At 40.5% G+C, this 26,959-nt stretch overlaps 1 protein-coding gene across 1 annotated transcript in view; it reads left to right on the forward strand.

Annotated features, from left to right (window-relative positions):
- The window catches only part of SEC8 (subunit of exocyst complex 8), a 438,983-nt gene that overhangs the window by 113,681 nt on the left and 298,343 nt on the right, over positions 1-26,959 (forward strand). The window contains exons 5-8 of the mRNA XM_089379035.1: positions 3,185-3,294; positions 3,992-4,174; positions 19,727-19,910; positions 20,061-20,167. Of these exons, the coding sequence (XP_089235161.1) occupies positions 3,185-3,294; positions 3,992-4,174; positions 19,727-19,910; positions 20,061-20,167 (584 nt within the window). The remainder of the gene's footprint in view (positions 1-3,184; positions 3,295-3,991; positions 4,175-19,726; positions 19,911-20,060; positions 20,168-26,959) is intronic.

Below are 26,959 nucleotides of genomic sequence, written 5' to 3' on the forward strand. Positions count from 1 at the left end.
CATGTCTTGTGACACATCTCTTCAGTCCGAACTATGGCATTGGAGGTTTGCTCACCTTGATTATAAAGCTCTACCCGATGTAAGAAAAATGGTGACCGGGATGCCCGAGTTCAGATTAGAGCAAGAAGGTGTATGTCCAGGATGTGCCGAAGGAAAGCTCAAAAGGGGACCATTCCCCTCAAGCCAAAGCAAGACCTTCGATATATTGCAGTTGGTTAACTCAAACATATCCGTTATGATGCCCTGTGAACTCCTTGGGAGGATATTTATATTACCTCACTTTTACAGATGATTATTCTCGCAAGACTTGGATATACTTCTTGAAAAGGATGGATGAAGTGTTCTCCTGGTTTCGACACTTCAAAGCCTTGATCGATAATCAAACCGAAAAGAAGATCAAGACCTTAAGGACTGATAATGGGACTGAATATGAATCCAATGAGTTTCATGACTTTTGTAAAGAGGCTAGCATTAAGAGGGAGACTACTACACCATATACTCCTGAGTAGAATGGTGTGGCGGAAAGGAAGAATCGTACAATTGTGGAAGTTGTCCGTGCGATGCTCCATGATCAAAGACTTCTGAAGTTTCTATGGGCCGAAGTTGCAAATACCGTCGTATATGTACAAAACTGATGCCCTCATCAAGCATTGGGTTCCAAGACTCCCAAAAAAATTTTCACTAGTAAGAAACTTGACGTATCTCATTTTAGAATTTTTAGAAGCCCTGTATATTTTCATGTGCTGAAAGAGAAAAGGAATAAATTGGGTGCATCTGGAAAGAATGGAATCTTCGTGGCTATAGCGAAAATACTAAGGGCTATAGAATCTATGTATTTGGTCAAAGGGAAGTCGAGATTAGTCATGATGTCACCTTTGACGAAAATATGGCTCTTAGCAAGATAGTAATCTTCCTACTTTAAGGGGATCTAAAGAAGCTGACACCGGGGAACTGAAGGAAAAAGAAGATGAGACGATGCCTGATGTGGAAGAACTTATGGATCCTATTGATCCTCCTCCGCAAGAGCCTTCCTCTTCTAGGAAGAGGCCTTCATGGCTTAGGGGGACACTTGATGATGCTGAAGGACACATTGCACCCCGAGGAACCTTCCGTGAAAGTAAGAAGCCGAGCAGGTATCAGGGATACTTGACCATCATGAGCACGATCATCCAAAATGAGCCTTCATCATTCACAGATGCCGTCAAGCATCAAGTATGGAAGGATGCAATGACTGAGGAATATGAGTCCATTATGAAAAATGATGTTTGGGATGTGGTCCCCAAACCCTAGGACAAAGCCATCGTCACTTCAAAATGGCTTTACAAGATAAAGCATGCAGTTGATGGAAGTGCGGAAAAGTATAAGGTTTGTTTTGTTGCTCGTGGCTTCTCCCAGAAGGAAGGTATAGACTATGACGAGATATTTGCACCTATTGCCCGATATACCACCATCCGCTCGATCATAGCCCTTGCTGCTTCGCAAGGATGGAACCTACATCAGATGGATGTCAAGACTGCGTTCTTACATGGTTTGATCAAAGAGGAGGTCTATGTGGAGCAACTCGAAGGATTTGAGATTTATGATCGAGAATCTCATGTGTGCAGGTTGAAGAAGGCCCTCTATGGGCTAAAGCAAGCACCCCGAGCATGGTATGAGAGGATCGATAGCTACTTGATGAAGCTGGGATTCACTAGGAGTGAAGCCGACCCTAACCTTTACTTTAAGGTTATAGATGACAAGCCTCTCATACTGGTGCTATATGTTGACAACCTCTTTCTAACAGGTGCAGACCCTCTCATTCACAAATGTAAGAGGGCGCTGGCTTCTGAGTTTGAGATGAAAGACCTAGGACTCATGTTCTATTTCCTAGGACTGGAAGTCTGGTAGAAACTAGGGGAGATTTTCCTATCTCAAAGAAAATATGTGGTGAAGATATTGGAAAGATTCGGCATGGTGGACTGCAAGCCCGTAACTGTCCCAATGGAGCTTGACTTCAAGAAGTTAAGTGGTAGTGTTGCCAGACCTGTTTTACGAAATGCTACCAAGTATCGTCAACTCGTCGGAGCATTAATGTTCTTGGTGAACTCCTGTCCGGATATATGCTTTGCAGTCAACACTTTGAGTCAACATATGGTTGAGCCTCACCACTCACATTGGATTGGTGCCAAGAATCTGTTGAGATATCTTTGTGGCATAATCACTCATGGGTTGAGATACATTGCCGAAGATGTGAAACTACTTGGGTATACTGAAGCTGATTGGGCAGGCAGTGTGGTGGACTGAAAGAGCACTTCCGGGTGCTGTTTCTCTTTGGGATCTACCTTGATATCCTGAATGAGCGGGAAGCAGAAGTCGGTGGCTTTGAGCACCGCCGAGGTAGAGTACATTGCTGCTAGCATGGCCTCCTGTGAGGCAGTTTGGTTGCGAAAGCTCTTCCGTTTATTAGAAAATCCTGTATTTCATGATCGCTCCAAGCATATCAATATCAGGTACCACTATGATTTGAAGGGCAGAAATCTTGTGTGCATGTGATTTTGAGATTGGTGTTTAATTTTGCTTCCACTGTTTATTTTATTTCTCAGCTGTGTTATTATTCAGTAGATCCAATCTGCTAGGAAGTAATTAACAAGGTGCTGGTGTTAGGAATTAACACTTATGAGATGATTCTGGTGCAGTCCTTTGCTTGTGTAATGTTATATACTATGTACCACTCAACTGCCTTATTTTACAACATTGATTAAAAAAGTCAACTGATAAGTTAAGACAAAAGGCTCACAGTTTGTATAGTAGGATGATTTCTAAGCTCCAGTTTCTTTTTGACTGGAGATATTGTGATATTTCTTCATTTTTGGTGTGATTTTTATCATGTGAGTAGTAATTTATATGAATCTCCTTAAGTTTCACCGGATTGCAATCTTCCTCAGTGGTCTCCATGGGTTCTAGTATATGGATTGCTAATTTATCATGTCATTTCTAGTTAACTGAACATTAAATTAAAGGAAATTAAAATTTAAATAATTTTTTAGAGGCAATAAATATGCTCCCAGCAGTTCTATTTTATTGAAGATCATAATCACACATCTGAAGAAAAAGGGTGCATGCTAAGGCCTGATGTCCAATTTTCATTATGTTTATATTCGCATATATGAAATAATTACTGATGTTGCATTTATTTATTTGGCAGGTTGGTGCATTGCAAGATGTCCGCTCGGAACTTTCTAAGTTACGTGGAGTTCTATTTTATAAAGTAGTAGAAGACTTGCATAATCATCTTTACAATAAGGGAGAATACAGGTGTCGTCTCGTTATCCTTCCATCTGCAGTCACTGTTTACTTCCATTCATCACGCCATAGGATTACACCTAGGTTTGATGCAGGAGTTGAGAAACTCTTCCTTTCTCAAGTAGGTTTTCGTGAGAGCTTCCTCCATTGGTTTTGATCACATCTGAGAACAATCTTAACCAGCTATTCCTCATTTCTCTTTGATCACATCTAAGAGCAATTTGTAAGGCCTATTGTGACTCTGATTATTTGTCTGTCGATGCTTTATTGAAAGTATATCCATGTTTCCTTGGACCAGTGTGACAAAATAATGGTGTGGCGTTATAATCAGGAAGCCCCTTTCTTGGAAAAAATAAAGAAATTTATCTGGACATATGGTTAAGACAAATCAGTTGCAATTATATTTACCAGTTTTTAAATATTTCCTGATATTGTGCATTATATTCTATGTTTCTGATATTAGTTGATATTAAACCTGACTTGACAACGCATAATTGCTTGCATGCTTTGTTTTGGGCATGCAATTGGGATTATTAAAAGTGACACAGGTTCAAGAAAGTGCCAGTGCCAGTAATTTTCATTGTTTATAGAATGTCTAAAATTAGTGGATATTTTAGATTCAAGATAAAATTGAAGTTATTGAGGGTCATACATTTGCTTCACATGTTTCATGTATTTTGGTTGATTATCTTGTCTGTATTTTTTTCAGCTCAAACCCTACCATCGTTGATGAGAAAGATGATGACATCCCTACCTTAACAGCCTCTGGAATTACATCTGGTAGCTTGCATCCAGTGTCACGCCGGACAAGAACTATGCGGAGGAGTGATCATAATGGTGATTCTTTTCAATTAGCAGATGGATTCCACAGGGCAGGTTCTGTTGATGGAAGGTATGCTTTTATGTTGGGATATCTGAATAGCCCTTTCAAATCTGCTAACAATCTGAATTTGACATCTTATTTGCTCATATGCTTGCAATTTACGCACCACAGTTCCACTTTTCTGTATATGGGAAAATTTGTGAAACGGGATGAATAATTTAAAATTTTAAATCAGGTAAAAAATATAAATACATAAGTTTTTTGTTAATCTTTGTTGGAAAACAAAGCAGTGAACTGCAGGAAATTTCTTTGCGTCGGGTATCCCAAGCTTTTGATGATAAAACAATGTTTTGTATGTATGCACTTGATCTACAATGAGAACATTGTCTAACATGTCTCTGTCATATACAAATAATAGCCATTTTAATTTGAATCACTAACACGTAGCCTGGCTGTCTTCTAAGGGACTAGTGGTAACTGTTTATTTGACAATGCACATGCCAATGCCCATGCTAGTGATTGTTAGTTTTTGTAGAATCGGATGGTGTTCTAGTTTCAAACTTTGTGGAGAGGCTAAAACACATGAGTTCTCCAAAACTCAGAAATCGTTTTTAGAAATTCCACCTAGAAATAGCTCAATTAGATTAATTCTCCATCCTTTAAATTTTTCCTAACTTAGGAAAACTGGTTAAGTAATAGTAATTTATTGAGAAATGTGAGAATTCTCTAGAAACTCACACGGATCGACTTGGAGATGATCTCAGCCATCGATTAAGTTTTAATCTTGGTCGTTGGAGTTCTAACTGGAGATTATAAGAGGAGGTGGATGGGTAGAGAAACAGATAGAGTGAGGGCCAGTAGTGCGAGTTCATTGGCAGGTCGAGCTATCCAACTTCAGAGGTCAAGCAGAGGAAGAGAGTTCGTGCCAAAAGGGAAGTAGAGGGGTATAGACAATGATTGCGGAGGAGGATTCCAGTTCTAGAGAGTCAGGAGAGGAAGACGAGTTTATTCTCCAGGAGGTTGCGCAAGGGCTGTGCAATGCCTCAAGAGGAGCAATTCGATTTACCTATGGGAAGTTCGATTCAACATCCAGAGGCCAGGAAAGTCTTCCAGAAGGCTAGGAGGATTGTTTCCAGAGCACAAGCAGGCAGGACAACTTGTTTTGAGAGGGTTTGTCAGCCACATGTGTGGAGGCTAGCGCAGGAGGGTTTGCGCAGGGGTTGGACGACCTGCAAGCTCATTGCTTCTCTCCCCTTTCCACTGCCGCCTCTATCCCTCTTCGACTTGCACAACAATCAAACATTCAATATTTTTTTTTTGTTTCATTTGTTTTATATTTTATGCATTAGGGTTAGGTTCTTTTTCGTTTTGCTTTGTTTGTTTTGATTTTTCTTTTTTTCTTATATCTTTTTACTTTGATTTTTTTACTTAGGCCTTTTCTAAATTCGTTTTTTTTTGAGGCTTTTCACTTTTCTTTTTACTTTTTTCATTTTATGACTTTAATTTTGTTTATGTTTTGATTCTTCTTTTTTATTTTATTTGTTTCATAAACAAAAATTTAAAAACATTCAAAAACATTAAAAAATCTAAAAATTTTAAAATTTGTTTGGTGACTTTAGAATTGCTAAGGAATTAAATCAAAAGGGGAATTTGTGCCATCACATTTATTTTTTTTTTAATTTTATGTGGCCTATGACCCATAAAAAATTAAATTTAATCAAGTATATTTGATTTTTATTCACATTTAAAAAAATAATTGCCACATTAAATTTGCTTCATAAGCTTAGCACATTAAAATTTTACCTAAGGGATAATTAAATTCTAATTTAAATTTCCTTGGTGTCTTTTTGTGTGTTAAAGTGTAAAATATTAATTTTTGTGGTAGTGATTTCTCTATTGTCAAGTGCGATTAATGTTTTAAAATCCTATTGACTATAGGAGAAAGATAAATTCTTCTAGATCTGAGATCTAATTGCTAGAATATCTTAATTGCTAGAAAATCTTGCATGATAAAGTTTTGGGTGTTTACATTTAATTGTTAATGATAGAGAGATAATTTGATTTTAATGAGATGGAAGCAGAAAGTTGAGGCTTATGAAACCCCCTTTTGATCCTCTTCTTTTGATGTTTTTGTAGAGTCCTTGGCTTGAATGAATTATGAGTTCCTTGAGATCATTGGAGATGGCTAGTTCAACCAAAGACGTCCCCAATCTCCAAATGCAATTGGTAACCTGCTTAAACACAACCAAAACTTGCAAAGTCCGATATTACTGCAAATGGAGACTTGCCATATGATGGGAAAGTTGGATTTGTTGTTCAACCGAGAATAAACAAATCACAACTATTGCTCAGGATATGCACAAGCTCAAAGGAGATCATAAGAAATTGCAATCTTCCTTCCCTACACAGAAATGCCTTCAGGTTATACATAAAATCAATAGCTATGCAAGAGAAATTCAACAGGATCCAACCATAATATGATAAGAAACTCAATGAAAGATACAAGGTTACCCCTTGCTACAACGCATAACATCATAAGACTCAGGGTGGTGACCCCCAAAGACTTCTTTTATTACTTCAATGAAATTTTTGGTAGAGTATCAACAACCATCTAGCTTTAAACCATGATTACAATAGAGTCCAATGGGTCTCTTTATACAAGAAATGGAAAGAATCCCAATGAACATGACCAATTCCAATTGGAGAGGTGGTGAAGATCTCAAAGGCCAATGAATTGATGAGCCAAGCCGAGTGTGAAATCCCAAGAGTTTGAATTGCTTTTAGGTGTCTCCAAAATGGGCAATGCATATTCCCTCATGGACAATGTATTTCCTTGTGGCTGCCAAGTGTGAAGTCGAGTAGGTGAGTGGGAGGCAACTCCCACTAAATGTTCAATAAAAAAAACCTAGGCATGACACCTTGCAAAACGTGCCAACCACTGCTCATCAAGTGCTGTGTATTACCTTTGCGTGTGAGCCTATTTGCTAGTGCCTAGGCTCCTTTAGCTGGCTGTTGTGTACAAATGTAGAGTGGAGTGGAGTTGGTGGAGACAAACTGTAATATCCCTATGGAAAATTAATAGTAAATATACAAAGAAAAATAGACAAAAACTCCATGAAACAATAACAAGCAATTAGACCACAGATTGCCACACACAACTGCTCTGTGTACTCTTTTTATTAATGGAAAGAGGTGTACAAATAGGTGCTGGAATGAGTGCACCTGGGCTTGATCTAGGTAAGCTAGCAAAGCCCAAAAAGACAAGTGAGACACCCTCCTCCAAAACTGCTGCTATGCTGCCGAAGTACTGCACTGTAGATGCCCAGAAATGTGCTACTGACTAAAAGGATTTGCTGCTAGGGCCATCTCCACTACTCAAAAAAGTATGGCAAATTAACCCTGGCCTCTCCTTAATAAACCTAGAATAAACCGTGAAGGGTTTGGTCAAAGCTTGACCCTTGAAATTCGACCCTCTTTGGCTTGAGTGGCTCTGTTGCTGGGAAAATCGACCCACATGTAGAATCTATTGCTAAATGCTCCAAAAATGCCCGCAATCCTTGTTAGAAGGCTCCCGAGGCCTTCCCTCCAAGTTTCCACCTCAACCTTCACTCACTCCTCAACCTCCCGGAGTGTCTCTAACCAAGACTACGCAATCCCTGCGGTGTTGTAGCTTCCTCTCTATTGTGGTACGACCTCACTGCTGCTGGTATGATTTGGGACTAAGTATAACTCCCTCCTTGGGTTGGCACTCGAAGTCCACCGAAGCGAGGGCTAATACCTAGTGTGTTGAACAACACCTGCAAACTTGGCTAACTGCTCAAGCGTGCTATGTCTAGAGAAAAATGATGAAATGATAGATGAATGAGCAAAATGAGAGTCCCTCCTTCCTTTTGTGAAGTTGCCTCCAAGATTGCCCATGTGGGCCCACATCTAATTCCTCCCACAGTTCCCTTGTGGTGGCCCCCATGCTTGACCAAGGTCGCAATCTTTCATCAAACTCTAATGTGGGAGTGCCTCCTATGCCAAAAATAGAATGTTGGACCCTAAGTCCACTTCTCCTAAATGTAACCATGTAATAAACAAAAACTGAGCAAAAATGATATTTACTTAGTAAAATAATAAGTAGGAATATCACAGTCCTCCCTGCCAAAATGTTGCTTGTCCTCAAGCAACTACAATGAAGGATGCTGTAGTACCTGCTCCCCGTCCTAGGTGGCATCCTCATCTGGTAGATTTCTCCATCGGATAAAAAACTCCTTGATGACCCTATTATGCAGATGCCTCTCCCTGGTATCCAAAATGGCCTCTGGTTCGAACACCAAAGGCCCCTCATCATCCATAGTGGGTAACTCTGTAGCTGCTGTAACCTACTGTCCTAGTGCCTTTTTTAGGTAAGACACATAAAATGTTGTGCAACCGACTCCTCGGGGTTAGCTCCAGCTCATATGCCACCTCCCCCACCCTCCGAGTGACATGATAAGGCCCATAGAAGCGAGGTTTGAGCTTGTCGGCCCCCTTCTGTTTGAGTGTAGACTGTCAGTACGGTTGGATCCTCAAAAACACGAAATCCCCTACTTTGAACTGCCTCTCAACTCTGCCCCTGTCGGCATAAAGGTTATGCTAGTTTGGGTCATCCGCATGATGTCTTTTAGAGCCTTCAAGATATCTTGGCTCTCTTGTATCTAGTCCTTTGCCCTTGGGGCCCTATTGTCTCCAAACATAATGTCAGCGAAAGACTATTTGTCATAACCATATAGAGCTCAGAATGGTGACATACCTATGGACATGTGGTGCGTAGTGTTGTAGCAGTATTCACCCAAATGTAGCCACCATATCCATGCCCTCTGCTAACCTGTCACATAGTTACGCAAGTAGCCCTCTAGCCACTTAACTATCTCCGTCTGCCTGTTTGTCTGAGGGTGGTATCTAGTACTCAGGGTTAGCTCAATACCCACCAGTTGGAATAGCTATTGCCAAAATCCCCCCATGAATCGACTGTCTTGGTCACTGACAATGGTCTTTGGGAGACCATGTAGCTGACACACCTCCTTGAAGAACAATTCAGTCACCTGTGAGGCTGATTACCGAGCTGGGATGGCGAAGAAGCGAGCATACTTCGTCAAGAGGTCCACCGCTACATTCATGCAATCTTTGCCTTGTATTGTGGGCAACCCGGTAATGAAATCCATTGATATGCTCTCCCATTTCCCCTCTGGAATGGAAGCGGTTGCAATAGGCCCACAGGGTGTGTATGGTCTCCCTTGTTCCGCTGGCACGTGTCAAACTCCCGGATATGCCTTGGAACATCATCCTTGAGGCCCTTCCACGCAAAGCGCTCTCTAATAGCACAATATGTCTTCGTGAACCCTTGGTATGTACTTGCGCAACTACATGACTAGGGAGCAACGTGCATGGGTGAAGTGGCTTCACCTTGGACTACTACAACACCACATTCCACATGTCGATAAGTATGTCTCCATTTCATGCTCTATATGGTTAAGATGCTCTGACATTTGCTGATTTGGTGTTTGGAGACAGTAGGGTCTTAGGGGCCAAAGATTGGGTACATGAGAAACATGACATCCTTAGGGCTCTCAAGGATAATTTACAGACAACAAAGAATCAACAAAGGTTTATGTAGACACGCACAAGGTTGAGAAGCATTTTGAGGTTGGGAACTTAGTCTTTATGAGGCTCCAACCATACATACAAGTCCACTGTGAAGCAGAAGGGCGCTGAGAAGCCCAAACCACGTTTCTATGGGCCTTACAGGGTGACTATGATGGTTGGAGAAGTGACCTATGAGCTGGAGCTCCCACTTGGGAGCAAGGTGCACAAAGTATTTTATTTCTCATGCCTGAAAAGGGCCTTGGGGCAACAAGTGACAACAACTATTGATCTAGCCCCCTTGGTGTTAGTTTTTGTACCATCAGACATGTTCTAGCCACAAAATTTTATGGAGAGGCTAGAATACATGAGATTTCCAAAACCCATAAATTTTTTCCGAAAATTTTGCCGAGAGGTGTCTCAATTAGATTATTAACCAATTTTTAAATATTTCGTAAGTCTAAACTTCGGGAATATGGTTAATTAATCAATATTAATTGAGCTAAGGTGTGAATCATCTAGAAACTCACACAGATCAACCCATAAATGATCCTAGCCATATATTTAGTTTTAATCTTGGTCGTTGGTGCTCCAACAATGGATTATAAAATAAAGTCGATGTGATGATGGAGATCATCCAGTGCAGATACTTAGTTTGCCAGGCAGTTCGATTTTCTCAGTAGAAGCAACTCAATAGAGAAGATAAAGCTAGAGGGTGAATAGCAGGTGGAAGAGGAGAGTAGTAACATTATGGGAGGAAGCTTTTAGTTCCCAGAAGAGTCAAAGGAAGGAAGATCGAAATCTTCAATGGGCCAGCGTAGGCACTGTGCAGAGGGTGACGTAGGCATCTTAGCGCAAACGTTGGGGAAGCTATTTAAGAGGCAGAAAATAACTATGGGGTGAGAGAAAATTCTCACAATATTTTTGCCAGTATTTTCTTCAGATTAGATTGCCAATTGGGCATCTAAATTATTGTACTCAGAATTGTTGTTGAACATTAATAATAAAACCCTCATCTGCTGCACCAGTTTTCCCAAGTTGGGTTTTTTTGGGGACAATTGTCCAAAAACAATTGTGTCAAATTTATTGTGTGTGTGCTAGAATTTCTCAGTTTCCATTATTTTATTTTCCGTAGTATTTTTATGGTGAAAATTGCAACAATGATTTTATTCGCTATTTGTTGTAGTAAATAAACTGCATAATTAATTTTTGAGTTAGAAGAACGATTTCTAGTAGTTGCAATAGAAAAAATTTCACATCGTATCAGAGATTAATTGACCAACCAAAAAGCTCAGAAGCAGAGAAAGGAATATCATTGTTTAGAGGGAGCAGCGAATCGAAATTCCTCGAGAAACTGCGTAGAGCCCAGAATAGGCAGTTCGAGTTACTAGGGAAGTAGTTCGATTTTTTCAATTGAAAGGAGGCAAGAAAATCGAATTGCCCAGATTAGTGATTCCAATAGTCAGAGGGAGCAGTTGCAGCTCAAATTTTCGTTGAGCAGAATCTTGGTTGGATGCAGAGAGTTTTTGTTGCAGGTTGTAGAGAAGAATTCGCGTCAGGAGAAAAAGAGGAATAACACACTAAATTTGTTCAAGTATAGCCATGGATAGAAGTAACATTCAGGAGACTTCAGATTTGTCTTCCAGATTGGAAGACGAATTTGCTTGCTTAGCAGGATCAACTTCACAGGGAGTTTGGTATATAGATAGTGGAGCTTCAACTGACATGACTGAGGTTAGAGAATATTTCTCTAGCTACAAAGAGGAGCAGGTGGATTTCCATATTATTACGGGAAACATAAAGAAATGTACTCCAATAGGGAGAGGTACCGTAGATTTTTAGGGGGAGTCAGGAGCAAGCACCAACGCTTTAAATGTATTTCATGTGCTAGGATTGGGTATGAACCTAATTTCAATATCCCAATTATAGGATAAGGGGTATGATATTCACTTCATGAGGAAGAAAGTGTATGTCAATCACCCGAGCTGGAAAAAGTTAAGACAGATTGGAGTTTGAAGTAACAAATTGTACAAGCTACAAATCTATTCTCTAATGACATTGATAGGCAGTGGCAATAACAGTAGGAAGGAGTTGAATGAATTATGGCAGAGGAGAAAGAGACACCTACACCATGGAGCACTCAGGATGTTCAGAGAAACCATAACAGGGGTTCCGGAACTTGGAACTGAACATGATGATGTGTGCCTCAGGGTGGATACTTGGGAAGTATGCTAAGGCAACATTTCCAAGGAGTGACAAAAGAGCTCATGGTGTGTTAGGACTTATACAATTAGATATTTGTGGCCCGATGTCCTCTAGAGCTCTTAGCAGTGTTGAATATTTCGTCACCTTTATTGATGATCATTCTAGGAAAACTGATCTACTTTTTGAAGACCAAGGATGAGGTCTTCGATCCTGTCAAAGTGTTTAAAGCTCTCGTGGAGAATGCGACAGGGAAGAAGATCAAGGTGCCTTGCTCAGATAATAGTGGAGAATATATTGATAAAGACTTCACAAATTTCTGTGCGAAGGAAGGCATCAAGAGAGAATGGACAACTCCATATAATCCACAACAGAATGGTGTAGCGGAGCGGAAAAACAAAACCATTATTGGAGTTGCAAAGGCTATGTTATATGACCGGGGTCAACCCACATTTCTGTGGGTAGAAGCATGTAATACGACAGTGTATATTCAGAACAAGACTCCCCATAGAGCATTGGGGAAGAAAATGCCAGGAGTCTTCACAGGGAAGAAGTCAAAAGACAACCACCTCAGAATTTTTGGCGGCATTGCTTATTGTGACATGCCAGATGATGAAAGGACCAAACTGGATCAGATGAGCCAATAAGGGGTTTTTCGTTGGGCACAACGAAACCTCAAAGGCATTCAGAATCTACATTCCTAGTAGTAGGAAGATAGTAGTAAGGCGAGACGTGAAGTTCATGGAGGACCGAGCTTTCAAGAGGTCTCGTGAGATGTCTGCAGGTGATCAGAATCAGTCAACAGAAGCTCCTTTAGTCCAGCAGCAAAGGCAGCCATAGGGACAGCCAGTGGGACAAGTAGGGGGACAATCACAAGGGTCAAGTACTGTGACCAACACCAATATTTCCTCAGGTGCAGGAAATCCGGGGAGTTCTCAGCAGATGGAGCAGTAGAGACAGGATGAGGAGGAGTTGGCAGAACCTCCCACTACTAGTGGTCGAGCCAGTAGAGAGGTTCATCAGACACTAAGAGATGCAGAGGAGTTTATTGGAACTCCTAGGACGAGCAAGAGATAATGCAAACAACCTGACAGGTACCAAGCATTGGTAGCTTTGGTTGTAGAACCTTCCAAATTTCAAGAGGCCACACAACATCAGGTGTGGATAGATGCCTTAGTAGAAGAGTATAGCTCTATCACGACGAATGATGTTTGGGAGGTAGTGCCCAGGCCAAAACATAGATCAGTTGTAGGTTCGAGGTGGATCTATAAGATCAAAGATGCGACAGATGACAATGTGGAAAAGTACAAGGCTGAGTTTGTGGCAAAGAGGTATGCACAAAAGGAAGGGATAGATTATGAGGAAACCTTTGCCCCAGTTTCCAGATACACTTCTATCCGGTCAGTTATATCTCTAGCAGCGTAGATGGGATGGCAGATTCACCAAATGGACGTCAAGACAACCTTCTTGAACAGAGTGATAGAGGAGGAAGTGTACATAGAACAACTAGAGGGATTTGAGACTCAGGAGAGGCGCACGCATGTGTGCAAATTGAAGAAGGCTCTATACGGGCTCAAGCAGGCTCCCAGGGCATGGTATGGTAGAATTGGCACCTACTTGCAGCAGATGGGGTCCGTCAAGAGTGACACAGATGCCAACCTTTACTATTTGATGGTAGAAGATGAGCCCCTTATTCTAGTTTTGTATGTGGATGATCTATTCTTGACAGGATCATCATGGCTCATGGAGGATTGCAAGAGGAACTTGGCAGAAAAATTTGACACGAAGGATTTGGGGTTGATGCACTATTTCGTGGGATTGGAGGTGTGGCAGAAGGATGGGGATATCTTCATTGGGTAAGGAAGATACACTACAAATATTCTGAAGAGGTTCAGAATGCAGGATTGCAGACCCATGTCTAGACTCTAGACCCATGATTACCAACTGGAAGAAGATAGATGCATCAGATGACAAGGATGTCGACCCCACCTTGTATAGATAGCTCATTGGGTCTCTCATGTATCTGGTCAACACTAGGATAGATTTTTGCTTTGCAGTCAATACCCTTAGTCAGTTCATGGTGGAACTAGAAAGGGTACATTAGGCAGCAGCGAGGCATATTTTGAGGTACATTCGGGGCACAATTGAGTAAGGGTTGAAATGTAATCAAGAGGATGGCGTCAGAATTTATGGGTACACAGATGCAGATTGGGCAGGGAGTTCAATGGACAGGAAAAGTACCTTTGTGTACTGCTTCAGCGTTGGATCAGGGATGGTTTCTTGGTGTAGCAGGAAGCAGAAGTCAGTAGCATTGAGCTCTGCAGAAGTAGGGTATATGGCAGCAAACATAACGACGTGCGAAGCTATATGGCTTCGGAAGCTGCTAGTAAGCTTGTTCAGGCATAGGATGGAGGCGATCGATGTCTATTGTGATAATTAGAGCTGCATAAAGCTGTCTGAGAATCCAGTGTTTCATGACAGGTCGAAGCACATTGATATTCGGTGTCACTTCATCAGAGTTGTGTACAGCGAGGAGTAGTCGAACTACAGCATGTTCCCACAGAAGAGCAGGTTGCAGTTATACTCACAAAAGCTCTAGGGAGAGCTAAGTTCGTCTATTTCAGAGAACAAATGGGTATGGTGGAGAACCCGTTTAACAATTAGGGATAGCCTATTTTGGATGTTGCAGTTGCAACGACGACATATGAGAGGGAGTTGTAGTGCAGATGCATTGTTGGCAGCAACATGCTAGGGTCAACAACAACACAAATGCAATATATATCAGAGTTGGACAGTGGTGGGTGGGGAGCAACAACCAGACATCAATAGTGTAATAGGAGATGATGTAGAGACAAAATGTTGCTACAGGAAGTAGCAGCTTTAGAACACATTCCTCGCTAAGAGGCAGTGTTAGTTTTTGTAGCATCGAATGTGTTTTAGCCACAAAATTTTGTGGAGAGGCTAGAATACATGATATCTCCCAAACCCTGAATTCGTTTTTGGAAATTCCTCCTAGAAGTGTTTTAATTATATTATTAACCAATTTTTAAATATTTCCTAAGTCTAAACTTAGGGAATATGGTTAATTAATCAATATTAATTGGGATAAGCCATGAATCATCTAGAAACTCACACAGATCGACCCAAAAGAGATCCTAGCCATTAATTAAGTTTTAACCTTGGTCATTGGTGCTCCAACAATGGATTATAAAAGAAAGTCGATGTGATGATGGAGATCATCCAATGCAGATACTCAGTTGCCCAGCCAAGTCGATTTTCTTTGTAGTAGGAACTCAACAGAGAAGATAGAGCCAGAGGGTCAGTAGCGGGTGGAAGAGGAGAGCACTAGCATTCCGCGAGGAAGTTTTTCAGTTCCCAGAAGAGTTGAAGGAAGGAAGGCCGAAATCTTCAGAGGGCTAGCATAGGCATTGCGCAGAGGGTGACGCGGGCATCTCAGCGCAGAGGCTGGGGAAACTATTTCAGAGGCAAAAAGTAACTGTGGGGTGACAAAAAGTTCTCACAATTTTTTTGCTAGTATTTTCTTCAGATTATATTGCCAGCTGGGCATCTAAATTATTGTACTCAGAATTGCCGCTGAACATTATAATAAAATCCTCATCTGCTGTACTAGTTTTCCCAAGTTGGGTTTTTTCGGGGACAATTGTCCAAAAACAACTATGTCAAATTCATTGTGCGTGCTAGAATTTCTTAGTTTCCAGTATATTATTTTCCGTAGTATTTTTATGGTGAAAATTGCAGTAGTGATTTTATTTGTTATTTTCCTAGCAAATAAACTGCATAATTAATTTTTGAGTTAGAAGAATGATTTCCAGTAGCTGCAATAGATAAAATTTCACACTTGGATTATGAGGGGTATTTGGTGTTAGTTCTGGAGGCCATTTTGGAGGTGAGAGAGTGAAAGCTCTGAAACACGACTGTTCCAGAGTTTTTGGTGAAGTGGAAAGATTTTCTCGAGGAGGATGCCACTTGGAAAGGATAACATGTACTCCGGCACCTATCACTACAGTTGTATGAGGGCAAGCAACAACTAGGCGGGGTGGACTGTGATGTTCCTACTTAGCACTTTTGCTAAGTAGTCACAATTTTGCACTATTTTGAGTTTTGCTAAGGAGGACTTAGGAATAGTGGGTCAGGAGGACCCTACTTGCAATTTTTGGCTAAGTAAGTCTCCAACATAGGAGAAGGGAGGCAAACCAAATTCTTAGTGGATGATGGGGGCCACCCCAAGATGAATACACACCTCTTGGAGTAACACACACTTTTGGAGGGAGAAAGGCAAGAGGGGGTCGATGCATGGGATCCACATGGAGAGAAAGGAGCTCAACGATAAAGAGGAGGAGCATGCATCATTTTGGGGTCTTTTGTTCATTTGAAAAACAAATTCTCATGTACGCTTGAGCTGTTGAGCCAAGTCTACGAAGCACTGTTCAGTGCATGAAATTTCTTAGGGGAGATCTCACCTCCTTCGATGGACTTCGAGTGCCACCCTAGGGGAGCCATTGCTACACTTGGGAGTTGTTCCAGGAGATACTACAAGGAAATTCGAGCTATCTTTGGAGTAGACTAGGCACAGAAAGGGGCCACACATTCTTGTGGAGAGATAGCTTCAAGGCAAAGTTGGTTCTGAGTTTTTAGGAACACATTTCCTTGGCATTTAGCAGCGTTTTTGCAATGGTTTGGTGGGCTGATTGGGTGGCCATCCTTCAGGCCGAATTCTTTCTTCTAGGCATGCGCAGAGGCAAATTGACTAGGCCTGCATAGTCACTTGAGGAGTGCACTTGTTGTGGGTAGCTTGATCAGGAGTTTGAGGTTGAGTTTTGCTAGGGGTCATAAGGGGAATTGTTGGAGGGATTTCTTAGCATTTTGGAGGTCTTTTGGGTAGGAGATTCATAGGGGTGTGAATACCCAGCTGGAGGAGGAACTTGCACTATTTGGTGTTATTTCCGAGAGGTCGGAGTGAGGCCAAACCCTTTTAGCGTCTTTGTGGGTTTGGTGAGAAGAGCCCACGATTAGTTTTGCAAAATTTTTTGAGCACTCTAGAGGGGTCAAACTTTAGTTCTTTTCTAGCCAACAACAATAGAATTTCTGGGCCAGTGCAGGGGTTGAAGGAGAAGTACTTCCCATCATCCGAGCAACACATTTTATCACCTGAGACTTGTCTAGCCTGCTTTTGCAAGCCTAGGTGTACCTACTCCATATATCTTTGTACTGTCCTTGACATATTAATAAAATGGCTTAGCTTGGCGCAATTTTTGGGAAATTTCTAGGTGTCTAGGTGTCTAATTGCATGTTTGAATTTTTGTGTTGAATATGGTGTCTTTGCTTTATCATTGTTAAATTCCTAGTAGGAATATTACAATCAATCTCCAGGGCAAAGGTTTTGGCCCTGACTCAAGGATGAGGATATGGGGGTGCCAATCCTAATGAACCAATGACAACAAACCCGAAGGATGAATATTTAATCAAGGGATCAATGAAGAGTGATATGGAAAAGTCATGGACATGCTGCTACAATCCATGTTTCCCAAGAAGTGACCCTCTTATAATAACCTTAAGGGCTCAGAGGAGGTCACACTCGACTAGTGTCAAAAACTAACCCCCCTGGGGAGGCAAGAGAACAGGTTTACAATCAAGATGTGTCAACCATCCAGATCACCTCTTAATAAATATTAGAATGCCCAAAACCTTGAGTAAAAGCACATGCTTGCAAAATGGTTAAACTACTTGCCAAATGGTGACCCACCTTCCTTCAAGAGGAATGCCAAATGGTGAGAGGTGTTTGATTAGTGCAAATGGTGGAGGAATATGGCATCATCATTTAGTGAATAATGTAGGGCTCATGGCTGGTTGGTTGTCCAAAGGGGTGACCCTCTTTTTGTGTGTAACATTTGCCTCATTAGATTGCTTGAAATCAATTCAAATGATGAATGCAAACAGCTTCAACTTTTATTGATTTTGTAAATGCTTTATCTGTTATATAATGACCATATTTTCTTTCTTTTGCTTGAATAGGACACAATATCATCATATGAAAACTATGGTCATGGATTTCAAATAAAAAGGGCCATGAAATTCACACCATTGAAGTTCATTGTTAAAGCTTTTGTTTCACTTTCATTGAGCAAGTTCTTAATGTAATCAAACCCACTAAATATCCATTTTGGATTATAATCACCTCCAGGTCACACAGTTTCCCAATCGGTCATATAGGTGACTTATATTATTGCTTCAGTGAAGATCACGAGAGGTAGAGTAAAGTTGGAGGGAAGAATCATAGTATAAGCCAAACAATAAAACGATACAGTAAACATAACTTCATTAATGTTAAATATACGCAAACAATTGCGGTCTTGAATATTCTACTTACTGTACAACTGCTTTAGAGCAGACACACAACTTCTTTTTGTCCTCCTCTATTGACAATTGAAGAATACATATAATTAATTCCCTTAAAATAATGTTTTAAAACTAATGATAGTAAACCTGACAAGTTTGAACCTTCAACAGATATTATCAACTATATTTAGTAAAATCTATGTTTTAAATTCCAGCCATTTCTTTGGGGACACATTTTTGTTTGAAAGCTCTTGTAAGGATCGATAACTTTTTGCCTTTTCGAGCATAATCTAATTGGGCAAAAGGCTTGCGATTTTCCCCAATATTAATTTTTTTGCTAATGTTTTCTTATTTTTATCTTGAAATAGATTACATGGTTTAAACAAATGTTGCAAAACTTCTAAGTGATTACTGGGGAAAAAGAAATTTATGACCACATTGGCAGTGTCAAGTGATGACATAAAATCAGATGATAGATCCTGTGAACACTAGACATTGGACAAGTCATACCATTGTTTAGACTACTAATCAAGTTCATCCTGATCCATGTTATTTTTCATCTCATTTATTATTTGATGGAGTGTTTAATGAGCGAGAACCACTAGGTTGACCTTGACCACTGTGGTGAGGTCATCTGGCAGTATATCTGCATTCTCCTTGCAAACCTTCATAGTAAGTTGATGATGAAAACAGGTTTTCTAATAGTGATTTATAATTTGAAAAAATCAATCTGAATTTTGTAATATGATACAAATATTATGATAATGGAACTAGTATTAGTATTTTTTTCTTTTTTTCCAAAGAAAACCTCTCTGGATCCCCCTGGATGGAGGGCGGCTCATTTGGCAGCCACAATAATGGCTAAGAAAAGAACCAGGGACCTCATGGTAAACTCTACCTTGAAACAATCTGTTTGAACTGATTGAGCTAATCCACTAGTCTTGGAACTAGTCATCGTCATCATCATCATCTGATTTTAAGGTCAGAGCCTAGCCAGAATCCAAATTGACATATTAGACCCCCTTGTTTATGGGACAAGTGACCCCCTTCCAACAACAATTTGACTTTTAGTGTTTGGAGGTGTACCTACCTTACCCCCATGCAATTTGAGCCTGTGACTACCAAGGAGAAAACAGAGATTATTAACAATAAGGTCCATTCAAGCTGTATATAACAACTGTATTATAATAATAATGCTATTATAATAACAGTATTTCTATTTTTATATCTGATATATCCAGCCATAGTACATCCCAGACCTATTGAAACATTGGGATATCCATATTAATTTCCGGTTCTCTATATCTATCATGGTAATTTGATTCTCTATGTTTCTATTTTACTTTCTGGCTTTGAAAGTTTGAATGCAATTCTTATTTTGTTTGTATTCTGATATACATCTCACCACTTAATTCTTGTAAACTATTTATTGCTTAAGTCACTTGTCTCTTGCAGCTCATCTATTGATTACCGTGAGGATGAGAGTGTTCATACTGGAGATTACCCAGATGGAGGTGCTTCAGATGGTTTGTCTTCTTGGGCAGGGGTTAATGGTAGTGAGGCACTATCTAAGGACTTCAGGAGCATGGGTTTCAAAATGCCACTTTGGCTATCAAATTCTACACCAAATGAATTCACTGTATGAACTCAAAAATCTACGTAGGAATCCTATCTAACATGAATCTAGAAAGGCTGGAATATTGTGGTTCTGTCTTTTAGATTTGTAAGGTCTATTTCTTATTTATCATTGTCGTGAATGATTTCCTCTAATCCGGAGACTTTGTTTCAGGAGGCTATGAAGAAAAGTGATGCTCCTTTGAATGTGAAGTATCTCCAGACTATGGTAGAATGCTTGTCTATGCTGGGAAAAATTGCAGCTGCTGGTGCTATTATAAGGTATGATTGCATACTGCCTTTGCTAATCTTGAGTTATTTGGATTTTTTAGGACTAGTTAAGGTTGGCAACGAATTACAGGCAATGGAATTTTCATGAGAACTTTTGCTGATTACGTTTTTTGACATGTTTGGCGCTTTACTCGTATCAGATTAATTTCTATTTGAGGTCAGAATCTGCCAGATTCTTTTGTGTAGTAACTCCATGATCTAAATTTTTACCATACTGTTGACTGTATCCATCTCAAATTTCAATATATTTGAAGGGGAGCATAAAACTCATTGAAATCTACATCCTTCAACAAATTGTACATTTCAATACTTCCAGATTAAATAGACACCTTGGTTGCCTTCAATTATACTATAAATTGTGTATATATATTATAATTTTATTATTTAAGATATAAGTTTCAAAATTTATAGGTTTTAATTTATAATAAACTTTTATATATTATATGTTTATTATTATATTAAATATAAAATAAGGAATATATTAAATTATTATTATTTATAATTAATTAATAATATATAATAAGTTCATAATTTAACTTACATAAATAATTAGTGTATTATATTAGTCAATGTTTATGACATTGGCATCGGGATAAAATCAGCAAGGGTCCAGAAAAACAAAAAATCATAGAAGTGAGGGAAATATTGGTAAAAATTGCAACCATCGACAAATTAAAAAAATACAAAAATATTCATTCGTTTCAATTTTTTTAACATCTAAAGCAACAACAACATCAAATACATTCATCACAACTTACATATGAAAATATAACTAATATATAAGATGTATAGTGCTACATCACACATCAACACTGAATCGTGTCCTTAATCCTGAGTTCTTAGTTGGCCTCAAATTATCAACAAAAACGATAATAAATGTATCTCATCATTGTGTGTCATCTATAATGAAATTAGATACATAAAGTAGTGATTTCCTTTTCCCCAATGAGCGAAGGTAATGGCTTTTCCTTCAAAGGAAGAAGGCTCTGGGGTTGGCGTTGGACTTTGACATCCTCTAGAAGAAGTAGGAGGTAGATTTGATGACCTTTATTGGTGCCCAAGCTATCGATAAGTCCAACTTGCTCTATTTGAGTCCCTGAAGGTGGCGGTGTCACCCCTCTTCATCCTCCGCCTCTTCCTCTCTCTCCCCTTGCCTTCCTCTAGTGCCTCCTCCTCTAAACAATTAGGGACTTGTGGTTGCACAAAATGTCTAGGCACCGCGACAACAACTCAGATTGGGGGCTGTCACCTTGATCCCGAATCTCTCCGTTTAAGCTGTCTTCCAACAACAGGCTAAGGGGGTAGACCCTATGAAAATGGAATGGAGGAGAACTAGTTGGGAACCAATCAGTTAGGGAGACAGTCAAGTGACCAAATACTTGTTTTAGATTTAGCAAGACTTATAGGATTCGATTAGATTTAAACAATTGATACCAGTGCCTTATGGAGTCAACTATCTTTCTAGGAAATTTAGGACCAAGTAATTGATGAACAACTGCTGCTTGGATGAATAACTATCTTATATGAAATGCAAATCCTAAAGCTAATGTGAGATGCAGGAATCTTGGTTAATTTTATTTAAATGCCTATCTAAGTTTTAACCCTTCGATCCTTTCTATATTGAGACTGATTCCGTAGTAAGCGATAGAGAGAATATAAGGTGAAGCACACTAAGGTGTGATTAATGATACCTCTCCTGAAAATCTAACATACTCGGTGCCTCCGGCACTGCAGAGCGCTGTGGCTCTGACGATTGCAAGGTCACTGTTTTAAGTAGTATTAAAACCAGGTTTCTCAAGCAAAGATGGATGGGTACCTATCTTTCTATCAACCAAGCTTATGCTTGTAAATAAATTTTAATTATGCAAGACTAACCTTATATGCAAATGCACGAGATGATTACAGGATGGAGCGAGAATGAAGTTAAAGTCAAGGATTGTAAGCGTTTATGCCACGATATATTTCTGAGTTATACATCAAAGCCCTTAATCACCAAAATGAATGTTCACTTCACTAGAAAAGATAAACTTCTCAACAATATGCTTAAAATATCACAATCTAATCCACAAGCTTATCACTTCATTTTATCTAAATTCTTTCCAATACAATTATAGCTCAAAGACAACAAAACCTCTTCACAATTCTTCAATATCATCTTCAAGATATGTTAAATTATGGTATGTTCTATGCTTAGAGAAGTTTACTTCTTTTCTTCATATTAGCCATAGATTAGCAATCACATATACATTAAGTAAAGTGCAGATAGAACACTAAACGATCAACAAAAAACAGGGCAAGACAAGAGACACAAGATGTGGCGACTAGCCAGGGACAAACCCCAATGCGGGGAAACCCTTTGATCAAATCTTCTTTTATCTTCAATAGTTCAATAGAGAGAAATAGTACAAAATCAGAATTCTGTAATTTTATATCAGCAGCAGCAAACCCTAGATTAGCAAAGTCAAACTTGGTCAAACGAGTTGAAATTGACCTCTAATATGCATGGTTAATTTCTGGTCAAGTAGCCCTTGAACAACTCGAAAAACACAGTCAAACTGCTATTGACTGAAGTCAACTTGCTGCCCAAAACTAGGGCAGTCAACGCTGGTCAAACCTATGGACGGATTGCTTCGATTTTTGTGCCAAAATCTACGGCTTGCCTAGGAGAGGTGCCCACACCAAAACCTCACCCTTGATGAGTCAACGCTTGGTCAAAGATAACTTCCGTTGCTTCTGCATCCTCCTTTTAGCGTCCTCGTTGCCCTAATGCGTCCTCCTTCTTCCCACGTGTGAGCTACTCCTTGTATAACCCAAAGCTAAGGGGAGAGAGAGAAGAATGAGTGAGATGAGATCATGAGAAAATGAATCAACCTCTCTTGTATTTATTTGATTCACTAGGCATGTGTGCCACACAATTAACTGCTGGCTGACCTTGACAATTTGTCAAGTAAATACAAATAAATTCATATCTCCATAAATACTTGTCGGACTCGGATGATCTTTAGATCAATCCTACACCTCTCGACAAGAGGAATCTTGGAAAAATATCAGCGTCCATAAATGAGGTGACCCACATAGAATTTGGTCCTAGTTGCCAATTTTAACACTCCCTCTCAACTAGGGAGAACTCCATTTGCAATCCGTCTGACCGTCGCTACTATCCCAACTATCAAATGCACTACCCTGCACTGCTTGGCCTCGCTCTGCTATGATCGAACTATGAAGAAGAAGAAATGATTGAGGATGTATCATACCATCCTCCACTGACCCGAAGTCAGTCTCAGAGTATCTCATACCACTCTCATTGATCCCAGATCAGTACCATTGATCCCAGATAATGGAGGACATCCTAGCATAGGGAGTACAATAGATACAATGATGCGTCCATTGATAGTACTACTAATGGTCCCTAACCCCATTTCCCTACTCATTGATCATATGAGAGGTACTTCCCATGAGTCCCAGACTGCATGGGTAGGATGCCTCGATAAGAGAACTAATATCCTGCCCACAGGAGAACGAATCATCCTGTCCAACAGTTGCCACAGGAGAACTAATCATCTTGACCCACAGTTGCCATGGAGAACTAATCATCCTGGCCCATAGGAGAACTAATCATCCTGTTCCACAGTCGCCATGGAGAACTAATCATCCTGGCCCACAAGAGAACTAATCATCTTGTCCTACAGTCGCCACGGGGTGTCACAGGGGAAGGTTGAACCTTTCACCCTGTACATAGTGCACCACTAGGGGATGGTGAGTCGCCCTGTGGTCGCATGTCGCTCCAAGAAGTACCCTGCGCCCCCTAGAGCTCCCAGAGCTCAATACATCATACTTGACCCTCATAAGAGGGTCTCTGAACGACACCAAGTCGTTCTCGGAAAGTCAAGAATTTGACCTTTCCCAGGGGCTTCGTCAAAATGTCGGCGACCTGTTCATCTGTATCGATATGTTGGAGCCTTATTGCTCCCCACTGCACCATATCCTGAATATAGTGGTACTTGATATCGATATGCTTGGAGCGATCATGAAATACGAGATTCTCCAATAAACTAATCCCGCTCTGGTTGTCAAATAGGATCACGGTGGTATCCAATGTAAATCCAAACAGCTCACTAAAGAGCTTTCGCAACCAAACCGCATCACAAGAGGCCATACTAGCAACAATGTACTCTGCCTCGGTGGTGCTCAAAGCCACCGACTTCTGCTTCCTACTCATCCAGGATATCGAGGCAGATCCCAAAGAGAGACAACACCCAGAAGTGCTCTTTTGATCCACCACACTGCTTACCCAATCAGCATCGGTATATCCAAGTAGTCTCACATCTCTGAGAGTGTATCTCAACCCATGAGTGATTGTGCCACGAAGATATCTTAAAAGATTCTTGGCACCAATCCAATGTGTGTGGTGAGGCTCAACCGTATGTTGACTTAACGTGTTGACTGCAAAACATATATCCGGATGAGAGTTCACCAAGAACATCAATGCTCCAACGAGTTGACGATATTCGGTAGCATTTCGTAAAACAGGTCCAGCAGCACTTCCGCTTAACTTCTTGAAGTTAACCTCCATCGGCATAGTCACGGTCTTGCAGTCCACCATACTGAATCCCTCTAATATTTTCACCATGTATTTTTATTGAGATAGGAAAATCTCCCCTGGTTTCTGCCAGACTTCTAGTCCTCGGAAATAGTGCATCAGTCCTAGGTCTTTCATCTCGAACTCGAAAGCCAATCCCTCTTACATTCGAGAATGAGAGGGTCTACACCATTAAAAAGAGGTCGTCAACGTACAACACCAGTATGAGAGGTTTGTCATCTTCAACCTTAAAGTAAAGGTTAGGGTCGGCTTCGCTCCTAGTGAATCCCAACGTCATTAGGTAGCTATCGATCCTCTCATACCACACTCGGGGTGCCTGCTTTAGCCCATAGAGGGCTTTCTTCAGCTCGCACACGTGATATTCTCGATCATGAATCTCAAATCCTTCGGGTTGCTCCACATAGACCTCCTCTTTGATCGAACCGTGCAAGAACGCAGTCTTGACTTCCATCTGATGTAGGTTCCATCCTTGCGAAGCAGCAAGGGCTATGATTGAGCGGATGGTGGTATATCGGGCAACAGGTGCAAATATCTCGTCATAGTCTATACCTTCCTTCTGAGAGAAGTCACGAGTGACCAAAAAAGCCTTATACTTTTCTGCACTTCCATCAACTGCATGCTTTATCTTGTAAAGCCATTTCGAAGTGACAATTGCTTTGTCCTGGGGTCTAGGGACCACATCCCAAACATCGTTTTTCATGATGGACTCATATTCCTTAGTCATAGCATCCTTCCATACTTGATGCTTGACAGCTTCTACGAATGATGAAGGCTCATTTTTGAGGATAGTGCTCATGATGGTCAAGTATCCCTGATACTTGGTCGGCTTCTTACTTTCCTGGAAGGTTCCCCTAGGTGCAACGTGCCCTTCAACATCATCAAGTGTCCCCCTTAGCCATGAAGTCCTCTTCCTAGAAGAGGAAGGCTCTTACGGAGGGGGATCAATAGAATCCATAGGTTCTTCCACATCGGGCATTGTCTCATCTTCCTTTTCCTTTGGTTCCCTGGTGTCAGCTTCTTTAGATTCCCTTTGAGTAGGAAGATTGTCAACTTTGCTAAGAGCCATATCTTCGTCAAAGGTGACATCAGGGCTAATCTCGATTTTCCTTTGACCAACCACATATATTCTATAGCCCTTAGTGTTTTCGTTATAGCCCACAAAGATTCCTTTCTTTCCAGATGCACCCAATTTATTCCTCTTCTCCTTCGACACATGAAAGTATACTGGACTTCCAAAAATTATAAAATGGGATATGTCAGGTTTCTTACCAGTGAACATCTCTTCGGGAGTCTTGGAACCCAATGCTTGATGAGGGCATCGGTTTTGCACATATATGGTGGTATTCGTAGCTTCGACCCATAGAAACTTCGGAAGTCTTGGATCGTGAAGCATAGCATGGACAACTTCCACAATCGTACGATTCTTCCTTTCCGCCACACCATTCTGCTAAGGAGTATATGGTGTTGTAGCTTCCCTCTTAATGCCAGCTTCTTTGCAAAAGTCATGGAACTCATTGGATTCATACTCAGTCCCATTATCAGTGCTTAAGATCTTGATTTTCGTTTCGGTTTGATTCTCGATCAAGGCTTTGAAGTGACAAAACCAAGTGAACACTTCATCCTTCCTTTTCAAGAGGTATATCCAAGTCTTGCGAGAATAGTCATCTGTAAATGTGAGGTAATATAAATATCCTCCCAAGGAGTTCACAGCATCATACTAGATTTGTTTGAGTGAACCAACTACAATGTATCAGAGGTCTTGCTTTGGCTTGAGGGGAATGGTCCTCTTTTGAGCTTCCCTTCGGCACATCCCAGACATACACCTTCTTGCTCTACTCGGAACTTGGGCATCCCTGTCACCATTTGTCTCGCATTGGGTAGAGCTTTATAATGAAGGTGGGCAAACCACCGATGCCATAGTTAGGACTGAAGTGATGTGTTGCAAGACATGACACCCAACGGACTTCCTTCGACTTGATATAATCAATTGACTCGAAACCCAAGAGTGAAAGCTTCTTTAAAATTCTTTTACCATACATGTACCTTGCCATCGATGAAGGTTACCTTGTAGCCTTTGTCTTCCATTGCCAAAACGGACACCAAGTTCTTTTTGAGATCAGGTACATATAGGACTTCTTGCAAATGATTTGTATTACCTTGATTGAATTGAAGAGTGACATTCC

Source organism: Pinus tabuliformis, chromosome J, assembly GCF_031772625.1.
Source record: "Pinus tabuliformis cultivar Carrire ecotype Pingquan chromosome J, CPIR1, whole genome shotgun sequence".
NCBI classification, from domain to species: Eukaryota; Viridiplantae; Streptophyta; class Pinopsida; order Pinales; family Pinaceae; genus Pinus; species Pinus tabuliformis.